The sequence below is a fragment of the Coregonus lavaretus genome (genome assembly GCF_964263955.1).
Source record: "Coregonus lavaretus genome assembly, chromosome: 7".
Taxonomy (NCBI): Eukaryota; Metazoa; Chordata; class Actinopteri; order Salmoniformes; family Salmonidae; genus Coregonus; species Coregonus lavaretus.
Genome location: NC_139994.1, coordinates 17,209,566 through 17,222,657, shown reverse-complemented (window position 1 = coordinate 17,222,657; position 13,092 = coordinate 17,209,566). Strand labels below are relative to the sequence as shown.

General features: G+C 45.3%; 2 protein-coding genes across 4 annotated transcripts in view; one reads left to right on the top strand and one right to left on the bottom strand.

Annotated features, from left to right (window-relative positions):
• LOC311132107 (DNA topoisomerase 2-beta-like) overlaps positions 1–13,092 on the bottom strand; it is a 40,019-nt gene that overhangs the window by 19,244 nt on the left and 7,683 nt on the right. For all 3 annotated transcript variants that reach the window (XM_084165297.1, XM_084165298.1, XM_084165299.1), the window contains exons 3-4: positions 8,514–8,604; positions 7,386–7,449 (exon numbers count right to left, since the gene is read on the bottom strand). In XM_084165297.1, coding sequence (XP_084021423.1) covers positions 7,386–7,449; positions 8,514–8,604 — 155 coding nt within the window. The remainder of the gene's footprint in view (positions 1–7,385; positions 7,450–8,513; positions 8,605–13,092) is intronic.
• On the top strand, positions 8,614–13,089 carry LOC311131808 (uncharacterized protein; the record flags this gene model as incomplete). Its single annotated transcript, XM_084164939.1, has 3 exons — positions 8,614–9,370; positions 9,413–12,981; positions 13,073–13,089. Exons 1-3 carry the CDS (start codon positions 9,318–9,320, stop codon positions 13,087–13,089), a joined length of 3,639 nt encoding a protein of 1,212 aa, XP_084021065.1. The 5' UTR covers positions 8,614–9,317.

The following is a 13,092-nucleotide window of genomic DNA, read 5'->3' as shown; positions in this document are numbered from 1 at the left end:
GTTATCTGACTATGCGCCATGCCATAGGCTGTAGGCTTGTTCATTTAACAGTCCCGTGCAGTGGCGGTCGGTGCCGTTTAAGATGAGGGAGGATGATCGTTTCTTTCTGAGCATGGCCTTATTTCTATTACAGCATATTGGATGACTGTCATTCATATTCCATTGAACCTGCTCAATGTATCATCCATAGGTTTAGGCTACTACATGATACTGTCATTTTCCCTGTACCCATCATGAGGTTGCTACAACCTAGCCTACGAATGAAAGTTTACAACGTAGGTGCACAGGTCGAGAGAATTTGAGTAATCAAGGTGACAGACATTGACACATTCAATACCGCCTTGCACCCTCTTGCCTGCATCTAGCTGATCTAAGGCGTAATCATTAGTCCAACAGTTGCAAACAAGAGTTTCTATTGGACAAATTTAGGTACAGTGAGGGAAAAAAGTATTTGATCCCCTGCTGATTTTGTATGTTTGCCCACTGACAAAGACATGATCAGTCTATAATTTTTAATGGTAGGTTTATTTGAACAGTGAGAGACAGAATAACAACACAAAAATCCAGAAAAATGCATGTCAAAAATGTTATGAATTTATTTGCATTTTAATGAGGGAAATAAGTATTTGACCCCTCTGCAAAACATTGACTTAGTACTTGGTGGCAAAACCCTTGTTGGCTATCACAGAGGTCAGACGTTTCTTGTAGTTAGCCACCAGGTTTGCACACATCTCAGGAGGGATTTTGTTCCACTCCTCTTTGCAGATCTTCTCCAAGTCATTAAGGTTTCGAGGCTGACGTTTGGTAACTCGAACCTTCAGCACCCTCCACAGATTTTCTATGGGATTAAGGTCTGGAGATTGGCTAGGCCACTCCAGGACCTTAATGTGCTTCTTCTTGAGCCACTCCTTTGTCGCCTTGGCCGTGTGTTTTGGGTCATTGTCATGCTGGAATACCCATCCACGACCCATTTTCAATGCCCTGGCTGAGGGAAGGAGGTTCTCACCCAAGATTTGACGGTACATGGCCCCGTCCATCGTTCCTTTGATATGGTGAAGTTGTCCTGTCCCCAAACACGGCGAGTTGAGTTGATGCCAAAGAGCTCGATTTTGGTCTCATCTGACCACAACACTTTCACCCAGTTCTCCTCTGAATCATTCAGATGTTCATTGGCAAACTTCAGACAGCCCTGTATATGTGCTTTCTTGAGCAGGGGGACCTTGCGGGCGCTGCAGGATTTCAGTCCTTCACGGCGTAGTGTGTTACCAATTGTTTTCTTGGTGACTATGGTCCCAGCTGCCTTGAGATCATTGACAAGATCCTCCCGTGTAGTTCTGGGCTGATTCCTCACCATTCTCATGATCATTGCAACTCCATGAGGTGAGATCTTGCATGGAGCCCCAGGCCAAGGGAGACTGACAGGTCTTTTGTCTTTCTTCCATTTGCGAATAATCGCACCAAATGTTGTCACCTACTCACCAAGCTGCTTGGCGATGGTCTTGTAGCCCATTCAAGCCTTGTGTAGGTCTACAATCTTGTCCCTGACATCATTGGATAGCTCTTTGGTCTTGGCCATGGTGGAGAGTTTGGAATCTGATTGATTGATTGCTTCTGTGGACAGGTGTCTTTTATACAGGTAACAAGCTGAGATTAGGAGCACTCCCTTTGAGAGGGTGTCAAATACTTATTTCCCTCATTAAAATGCAAATCAATTTATAACATTTTTGACATGCGTTTTTCTGGATTTCTTTGTTGTTATTCTGTCTCTCACTGTTCAAATAAACCTACCATTAAAATGATAGACCGATCATTTCTTTGTCAGTGGGCAAACGTACAAAATCAGCAGGGGATCAAATACTTTTTTCCCTCACTGTATGTTTATCCCAGTTCCATTCCATTTAAGAAACATTTTTTTCAACAGAATTGCCACAATGAATAAACCCCTGATCACACTCGAACACAGTTCACTTTCATAGCAGCCACATACAAACAGCTCGTTGTATAATTTATTCTCGCATCTAACTACACGCTCTCCTCCTCTCACCTTTTCCCTTGGCTTGTGGACTTCAGTGCACAACACATCAGCTGTCTGTGACCAGGCGCCAAACCTTCATATCATGACCACTAACCGCTACACACAGCCTACATCGTTGTCACGCGTCATAGTCAACATAGCTACTAGAACTGACGTGTTAGTAAACCCGCTACAATGCAGTATAGTGTACAGTCAGCAGCAAGCAGTTTAGCAGTTACACTGGCAGGCCCGTGTGGCAATAAATTAATAAAACCAAAAGCTTACCTTGACTTGGAAGAGTTCCAGTGTTGGACAGCCATAGCCAGCTAGCTAACATAGCATCCCTCTCTGTTTGAGCCGGGTGTTTGAGTAGGCTAAACTAGCTAGCTGCATTAGACTCTAGCTAAGTAAGAGAAGTGAAAAAATATATTCTATGAAATATAGCTCTCTCGCTATTAATTTAGGAAGAAATTAATTTGTTCAAAACTGTTCAACTACTGTCTTTCTCTCTCTTTGAGTCAACTACTCACCACATTTTATGCACTGCAGTGCTAGCTAGCTGTAGCTTATGCTTTCAGTACTAGATCCATTCTCTGATCCTATGATTGGGTGGACAACATGTCAGTTCATGCTGCAAGAGCTCTGATAGGTTGGAGGACGTCCTCCAGAAGTTGTCATAATTACTGTGTAAGTTTATGGAAGGGGGTGAGAACCATGAGCCTCCTAGGTTTGTATTGAAGTCAATGTACCCAAAGGAGAACAGAAGTTAGCTTTCCTCTGGCTACACCATGGTGCTACCATGCAGAGTGCTACTTAGTCTACTGTAGACATTCATTGCAAAACAGTGTGTTAAAAAAATAAATATGAATATATTTAGTATAGTTTTATCTAAAAAGGATAACATTTTTTAATGTTTCTTTATTTTTATGAAATTCACTGAGGATGGTCCTCCCCTTCCTCATCTTAGGATCCTCCACAGGTCCCATGCAATTATTTTATATTATATGATTTTATAGTAAGAAGAATATAATTGAACATAGCTGAATAAAATAGAAAGGATATTTTTCCCATTCTGGAGTGAGTGAACATATGAAGTGGCTAGGTTGAGCGTAAAAGTTATAATTTGAAACAGGCCTTATACACTAGATTTAGAGTTATCCATATGCACTCGAATAGTGAATGGAGGCCACTTCCTGCTGGTTTGTTTTTCACTCATGCCGCGTAGTCTACTCCGGTTATTTCACTCCACACATCAACCACAGTTTGAGGAGGCTGCTGAGCGACAGGTGATTATCTGCCCAAACTCTGTATGCCATGGGCTCTCCAACCAGGTTCCTGTAGCTACCCAGTGCTTAATTTGGGAAACCAAGTGAAATCTGTTCGGGAACATCAATAGTAACATGTTTTCACAACGAAACATATTTCATTAAAGTGTTGACAACCCCTCTCTCTGCGCATTCGAGAAAGGAATGAAGGAGAGAGGGGAGGAGATGGAAATGCACGGTGATGAGATATTATGTAGCTAAAAGGTAATGTGTCAGCCTTAAATCAGCCGTGCATAATATGCAGTAGGCTATGTATTGTATAACGGCACAATTATTTTAAATATTGTTTATATTTTTTCGGTATAGGTCTATAGTACAGTACAGGGGCGCTGTTTTGAATAAGCTCTAATATGCATATGGCTGTTTTGAATTAATCATCACCTTAGAAAGTGCTGTCCATTTCGTTGTGTGAAGGTGTCAGCATGCTTCAGTTCGGCTGGCGGCTAGCCGAAGTCAGCTAGGCGAACGAGTGTGCTCGCATACTCCCTTAACAGAAATTCGCTTGAAAAGGGAGAAAAAAAGCAGAAATAGTACTGTTTGTCCATTTTGAGATGCCATAGCAGTATACACTTCCTCAAAAGTCAGAATTAATCTAAGATAACGCAAGAAATCTGTCATTAATTTTGACGTTTTTGTCAAAGACATCTTAGTCGCGCAATTTTACATCTAACTAAGATGTTTTATTTAGAAATACTGCACCAAACAATGTGCATGAAAACAAGTCGTCTCTCATTGAATGACAAGAAGAACTTTACTAAAGAAACCTTACTGTTGACCAATCACCGACGAAGCGGCATAGACTTGCCTCAAGAAAAAATTTGTGCCCGAACTGACAAAACCCTTACCGAAGTCCTAAATGAACAAAAACGTCATAATATATGCACAAACTCTTCAGAACTGTTTTGGCTGGGAAGCATTCGGACACCTTTACAACATCCACTATGATCATGTTTTCCACTCAGTTAGAGGGACAATAGAGCCCTGAGTACCAGGCCATTAGCGACCTGATGATCGTTAGCGAGTTTGGGACTACCAATGCATGTCCAGAGTGCATAAGAGGAGAGATATGACAGGGCCTTTTAGAGAGAGAGAGAGACGTGCAGACAGGCCTCACAGGGAGAAGACTGTGTGTGTGTGTGTGTGTGTGTGTGTGTGTGTGTGTGTGTGTGCGCGTGCGTGCGTACGGAGAGAAGCGCCAGAGGAATGCGTGCGTGCGTTTGGCAGATTGCTGTGGATGCCGTGCCGTAGGTGAACAGCATGTTAAATGAGCTCCCTGAATTCCAGAACCCACTGTTCCTTAACACCTACCCAGATCTATCAGCCTCTACAGTACCTCCCTGTCTCTCTCTACCCAGATCTATCAGCCTCTACAGTACCTCCCTGTCTCTCTCTACCCAGAGCTCTATCAGCCTCTACAGTACCTCCCTGTCTCTCTCTACCCAGAGATCTATCATCCTCTACAGTACCTCCCTGTCTCTCTCTACCCAGAGATCTATCATCCTCTACAGTACCTCCCTGTCTCTCTCTACCCAGAGCTCTATCATCCTCTACAGTACCTCCCTGTCTCTCTCTACCCAGAGATCTATCAGCCTCTACAGTACCTCCCTGTCTCTCTCTACCCAGAGATCGATCATCCTCTACAGTACCTCCCTGTCTCTCTCTACCCAGAGATCTATCAGCCTCTACAGTACCTCCCTGTCTCTCTCTACCCAGAGATCTATCATCCTCTACAGTACCTCCCTGTCTCTCTCTACCCAGAGCTCTATCAGCCTCTACAGTACCTCCCTGTCTCTCTCTACCCAGAGATCTATCATCCTCTACAGTACCTCCCTGTCTCTCTCTACCCAGAGCTCTATCATCCTCTACAGTACCTCCCTGTCTCTCTCTACCCAGAGATCTCAGCCTCTACAGTACCTCCCTGTCTCTCTCTACCCAGAGATCTCAGCCTCTACAGTACCTCCCTGTCTCTCTCTACCCAGAGATCTATCATCCTCTACAGTACCTCCCTGTCTCTCTCTACCCAGAGCTCTATCATCCTCTACAGTACCTCCCTGTCTCTCTCTACCCAGAGATCTATCAGCCTCTACAGTACCTCCCGGTCTCTCTCTACCCAGAGATCTATCATCCTCTACAGTACCTCCCGGTCTCTCTCTACCCAGAGATCTATCATCCTCTACAGTACCTCCCTGTCTCTCTCTACCCAGAGATCTCAGCCTCTACAGTACCTCCCTGTCTCTCTCTACCCAGAGATCTATCAGCCTCTACAGTACCTCCCTGTCTCTCTCTACCCAGAGATCTATCATCCTCTACAGTACCTCCCTGTCTCTCTCTACCCAGAGATCTATCATCCTCTACAGTACCTCCCTGTCTCTCTCTACCCAGAGCTCTATCATCCTCTACAGTACCTCCCTGTCTCTCTCTACCCAGAGCTCTATCATCCTCTACAGTACCTCCCTGTCTCTCTCTACCCAGAGATCTATCAGCCTCTACAGTACCTCCCTGTCTCTCTCTACCCAGAGATCTATCAGCCTCTACAGTACCTCCCTGTCTCTCTCTACCCAGAGATCTATCAGCCTCTACAGTACCTCCCTGTCTCTCTCTACCCAGAGATCTATCATCCTCTACAGTACCTCCCTGTCTCTCTCTACCCAGAGATCTATCATCCTCTACAGTACCTCCCTGTCTCTCTCTACCCAGAGATCTATCAGCCTCTACAGTACCTCCCTGTCTCTCTCCTCTCCATGGTCCTCTTTTCTCTCTTCCAAATCCTCTCCTATCTTACCTCTCCTCTCTTCCTCTCCACCGCTCCCCTCTCATCTCTTTCTCCTCTTGCACTTCTCTCTCTCCTCCACGTCTTAACTCTATTCTCCCTAAGCCCCTCCACCATCAATGTACGGCTAAATACTCCGCTGAACCATGCACAACGCGGACTTTAACACACACATCACAGTGGTCAGATCACTTCAACAAAATGGATACTCCACATTTTTCAAAGACATCCACCCACAGAAAGATCCCCATGCCTTGCTACAGTGCCTTCAGAAAGGATTCACACACCTTGACTTCTTCCACATTCTGCTGTGTTACAGCCTGAATTTTAAATGTATTAAATTTAGATTTTTTGGTCACTGGCCTACACACAATACCCCATAATGTCAAAGTGGAATAATGTTTTTTGAAAATCTTACAAATTAATGAAAGGCTGAAATGTATTCAACCCCTTTATTATGGCAAGCCTAAATTAGTTTAGGAGTAAAAATGTGCTTAACAAGTCACATAATAAATTGCATGGATTCACTCTGTGTGCAATAATAGTGTTTAACATTATTTTTTTATGACTACCTCATCTTTGTACCCCACACATACAATTATCTATAAGGTCCCTCAGTCGAGCAGTGATTTTCAAACAGATTCAACCACAAAGACCAGGGAGGTTTTTCAATGCCCTCGCAAAGAAGGGCACCTATTGGTAGATGGGTTAAAAGAAAAGCAGACATCGAATATCCCTTTGAGCATGGTGCAGTTATTACACTTTGGATGGTGTATCAATACACCCAGTCACTAAAACAGTTACAGAGTTTAATGGCTGTGCTAGGTGAAAACTGAAGATGGATCAACAACATTGTAGTTACTCCACAATACTAATCTCCTAATTGACAGAGTGAAAAGAAGGAAGCCTGTACAGAGTAAAAATATTCCAAACTGACCAACTATTTTATTAAAGAGCTTTAAAAAATGGCATTGGGCGAGCCATTGTTTTCCAATGAAGGGAAGCCGATGCACCTACCTAGGCAGCATGCACTGCGCAATTTTTTGGGGTGGTGCTGCTATGCTCAAATGATTTGATTCCTACACACAACCTCAAGGCGAGCAGAGGGCTTTGCCGTCACAAAACAGGACTGTTAAACAGGACTTATGATAATGACGGATGCATGACAACTAACTGCAACAGAGAGAAACTGCTGTGCCTACCTAAGCAGCATGCACTGTATGGTTTTTGGACTTCACTAATGATTGACAACTGCTTCCTAAGCATGTGTACTTACGGATCAATGGAGATCTTTATGGTCGACATGTTCTTATCTCGCTGTTTGTTGTCGGCCGCGTTGACTGTGGAGTAGAGAAAAACATGTTCAAATGAGAAGCAGTAGACTGCAGGGATTCGATTGGGTTGATGGAATCTATGGAGAAGATACCTGGGACTGGCATTTTCATCAAGAGCTTTAGACACACTTGAGAATGAATAGCCTAAATGTTGCCTGGCCTATAAAATCCAAAACCACATCCTTTCAGCAAGTCTCTCATACAGAAAACATATTGAAAAGTCGAATTGCCTCAGTCAAGTCTCCTGTGTGTTATACGGTTTGGTTGGCTTGTTTCATTTCAAGCCTTTGCTTCAGTCATAATGTGACGTTATGTGTGACTGACCCTGTTTGAGTTATGTCTAGTAAGTAATTACATAGATGTGGTAGGAACTAGTGAATATTTGGGCAGTGAGGACAGACTGCTGTCATGACCTTTTCACCACTATAAAACAGCTAAATGAACACAGAGTGTGGAGCAAAAAACTCAATGTCTTCTCATGTCTCCTTTCATTGCATATTACAGATTTCCAGTAGTTTGATCGCTCAAGGTAGTGCCTGGTATAAACATACTGTTACAGGACAGGGGTATTCATCTTTTCATCAATGCAGAACCCTAACATTTTCCGGTACAATAATTGGTTGTACACCATGTTAATGTTCCAGTCAGCCAAACACATAAGCGAGACTAGCGCTGGATTCTACTGCAACTGGTCAACTGACATAGAAAAGTCTGCCTAAAATAGAATCTACCTCAAACAATTGAAATCTTTATGTTCTCTTACATTTACATTTTAGTCAATTAGCAGCCGCTCTTATCCAGAGAGACTTACAGGAGAAATTAGGGTTAAGTGCCTTGCTCAAGGTGATTTCTCACCTAGTCTGCTCGGGGACTCGATCCAGCGACCTTTCGGCTAACTATTAGGCTACCTGCTACTTCTTGAGGGAATGTCCATCAGAGGCCATCACAGTAATAACTGGGCCTGATATAATAACTGAGTAATAACATATAGCCTAACAACAATGAGCTGAGGGCTATGACAACCTTGTTACCTGTGTGTGTCCTGCTTTAAAAGACCCTGATAGACTTACCAAGAATTTCATCAAAGATTTTGTATAATCCAGGGACGTAGGTGATTTCTCGTAGATTCATCCCAAGGTCTTCATCGAAAACCCACATTTGCTGAAATAGATACGTTTATTGATCAACCATTCATAATATTTGACTACGCATCAACAACAAAGAGCAACACCAGATTTCTCTGTTAGATCTAGCTACAGAACTGGATGTTGTTGTGACTAACGTTGTGTAGAACAGGGGTTCCCAAACTTTTCCACTCGGGACCCCCCTTCCAGCAAGTGGAACGTCTATTTCTATGGGCACAAGCACTGTTCATGACACAAACTGTTCACACCCCTCTTGTCGGTGGAGAGAATTTTGCAGGTTTAAAACTTACTCCCTGCAATACTAGACATTTTGTCATGGGGTGCAAAGAACATTCAGCAGTTTTAGAGCTAATTTACTTGCAATTCTACACATTTTGCCATATCTAATGTGTATTCATGTGATATTTGAGTGACTAAAAAATTACAACAATATCTATGGGCAAAAAAAACCTACATAAAAAAACGTTCGCTGACATGGGCTAGTCTATCTGGACATTCCTAACAAGTTATAAGTAGCTCTCTAAGCTATGCAATGACAAAAACATTTTAAGTTTAAAGTCGAACTGAATTCCTTAAAAAAACGTTGGAAAATGTTTGCGGGGGAGGTGGGGACCACTGGTGTAAAATATGAGTCAAGTTCAGTAGGCACAAAACAAGAGTGAAAAAAATAATAATCACAATTTCGTTTACTGTTGCACCCTCCTGAACACAACCTAGCCGTCTACAGCCATGATGAACCTAACTCACCTGGGTGACAGGAACCTAACTCACCTGGGTGACAGGTTCCACAGAGTCATGATGAACCTAACTCACCTGGGTGACAGGAACCTAACTCACCTGGGTGACAGGTTCCACAGAGTCATGATGAACCTAACTCACCTGGGTGACAGGTTCCACAGAGTCATGATGAACCTAACTCACCTGGGTGACAGGAACCTAACTCACCTGGGTGACAGGTTCCACAGAGTCATGATGAACCTAACTCACCTGGGTGACAGGTTCCACAGAGTCATGATGAACCTAACTCACCTGGGTGACAGGTTCCACAGAGTCATGATGAACCTAACTCACCTGGGTGACAGGAACCTAACTCACCTGGGTGACAGGTTCCACAGAGTCATGATGAACCTAACTCACCTGGGTGACAGGTTCCACAGAGTCATGATGAACCTAACTCACCTGGGTGACAGGAACCTAACCCACCTGGGTGACAGGAACCTAACTCACCTGGGTGACAGGAACCTAACTCACCTGGGTGACAGGAACCTAACTCACCTGGGTGACATGAACCTAACTCACCTGGGTGACAGGTTCCACAGAGTCATGATGAACCTAACTCACCTGGGTGACAGGTTCCACAGAGTCATGATGAACCTAACTCACCTGGGTGACAGGTTCCACAGAGTCATGATGAACCTAACTCACCTGGGTGACAGGTTCCACAGAGTCATGATGAACCTAACTCACCTGGGTGACAGGTTCCACAGAGTCATGATGAACCTAACTCACCTGGGTGACAGGTTCCACAGAGTCATGATGAACCTAACTCACCTGGGTGACAGGTTCCACAGAGCCATGATGAACCTAACTCACCTGGGTGACAGGTTCCACAGAGTCATGATGAACCTAACTCACCTGGGTGACAGGTTCCACAGAGTCATGATGAACCTAACTCACCTGGGTGACAGGTTCCACAGAGCCATGATGAACCTAACTCACCTGGGTGACAGGTTCCACAGAGTCATGATGAACCTAACTCACCTGGGTGACAGGTTCCACAGAGCCATGATGAACCTAACTCACCTGGGTGACAGGTTCCACAGAGCCATGATGAACCTAACTCACCTGGGTGACAGGTTCCACAGAGTCATGATGAACCTAACTCACCTGGGTGACAGGTTCCACAGAGTCATGATGAACCTAACTCACCTGGGTGACAGGTTCCACAGAGTCATGATGAACCTAACTCACCTGGGTGACAGGTTCCACAGAGTCATGATGAACCTAACTCACCTGGGTGACAGGTTCCACAGAGTCATGATGAACCTAACTCACCTGGGTGACAGGTTCCACAGAGTCATGATGAACCTAACTCACCTGGGTGACAGGTTCCACAGAGTCATGATGAACCTAACTCACCTGGGTGACAGGAACCTAACTCACCTGGGTGACAGGTTCCACAGAGTCATGATGAACCTAACTCACCTGGGTGACAGGTTCCACAGAGTCATGATGAACCTAACTCACCTGGGTGACAGGTTCCACAGAGTCATGATGAACCTAACTCACCTGGGTGACAGGTTCCACAGAGCCATGATGAACCTAACTCACCTGGGTGACAGGTTCCACAGAGTCATGATGAACCTAACTCACCTGGGTGACAGGTTCCACAGAGCCATGATGAACCTAACTCACCTGGGTGACAGGTTCCACAGAGTCATGATGAACCTAACTCACCTGGGTGACAGGTTCCACAGAGCCATGATGAACCTAACTCACCTGGGTGACAGGTTCCACAGAGTCATGATGAACCTAACTCACCTGGGTGACAGGTTCCACAGAGTCATGATGAACCTAACTCACCTGGGTGACAGGTTCCACAGAGTCATGATGAACCTAACTCACCTGGGTGACAGGTTCCACAGAGTCATGATGAACCTAACTCACCTGGGTGACAGGTTCCACAGAGCCATGATGAACCTAACTCACCTGGGTGACAGGTTCCACAGAGCCATGATGAACCTAACTCACCTGGGTGACAGGTTCCACAGAGCCATGATGAACCTAACTCACCTGGGTGACAGGTTCCACAGAGTCATGATGAACCTAACTCACCTGGGTGACAGGTTCCACAGAGCCATGATGAACCTAACTCACCTGGGTGACAGGTTCCACAGAGTCATGATGAACCTAACTCACCTGGGTGACAGGTTCCACAGAGTCATGATGAACCTAACTCACCTGGGTGACAGGTTCCACAGAGCCATGATGAACCTAACTCACCTGGGTGACAGGTTCCACAGAGTCATGATGAACCTAACTCACCTGGGTGACAGGTTCCACAGAGTCATGATGAACCTAACTCACCTGGGTGACAGGTTCCACAGAGTCATGATGAACCTAACTCACCTGGGTGACAGGTTCCACAGAGTCATGATGAACCTAACTCACCTGGGTGACAGGTTCCACAGAGCCATGATGAACCTAACTCACCTGGGTGACAGGTTCCACAGAGTCATGATGAACCTAACTCACCTGGGTGACAGGTTCCACAGAGCCATGATGAACCTAACTCACCTGGGTGACAGGTTCCACAGAGTCATGATGAACCTAACTCACCTGGGTGACAGGTTCCACAGAGTCATGATGAACCTAACTCACCTGGGTGACAGGTTCCACAGAGTCATGATGAACCTAACTCACCTGGGTGACAGGTTCCACAGAGTCATGATGAACCTAACTCACCTGGGTGACAGGTTCCACAGAGCCATGATGAACCTAACTCACCTGGGTGACAGGTTCCACAGAGTCATGATGAACCTAACTCACCTGGGTGACAGGTTCCACAGAGTCATGATGAACCTAACTCACCTGGGTGACAGGTTCCACAGAGCCATGATGAACCTAACTCACCTGGGTGACAGGTTCCACAGAGTCATGATGAACCTAACTCACCTGGGTGACAGGTTCCACAGAGTCATGATGAACCTAACTCACCTGGGTGACAGGTTCCACAGAGTCATGATGAACCTAACTCACCTGGGTGACAGGTTCCACAGAGTCATGATGAACCTAACTCACCTGGGTGACAGGTTCCACAGAGTCATGATGAACCTAACTCACCTGGGTGACAGGTTCCACAGAGTCATGATGAACCTAACTCACCTGGGTGACAGGTTCCACAGAGCCATGATGAACCTAACTCACCTGGGTGACAGGTTCCACAGAGTCATGATGAACCTAACTCACCTGGGTGACAGGTTCCACAGAGCCATGATGAACCTAACTCACCTGGGTGACAGGTTCCACAGAGTCATGATGAACCTAACTCACCTGGGTGACAGGTTCCACAGAGCCATGATGAACCTAACTCACCTGGGTGACAGGTTCCACAGAGTCATGATGAACCTAACTCACCTGGGTGACAGGTTCCACAGAGTCATGATGAACCTAACTCACCTGGGTGACAGGTTCCACAGAGCCATGATGAACCTAACTCACCTGGGTGACAGGTTCCACAGAGCCATGATGAACCTAACTCACCTGGGTGACAGGTTCCACAGAGTCATGATGAACCTAACTCACCTGGGTGACAGGTTCCACAGAGCCATGATGAACCTAACTCACCTGGGTGACAGGTTCCACAGAGTCATGATGAACCTAACCCACCTGGGTGACAGGTTCCACAGAGTCATGATGAACCTAACCCACCTGGGTGACAGGTTCCACAGAGTCATGATGAACCTAACTCACCTGGGTGACAGGTTCCACAGAGCCATGATGA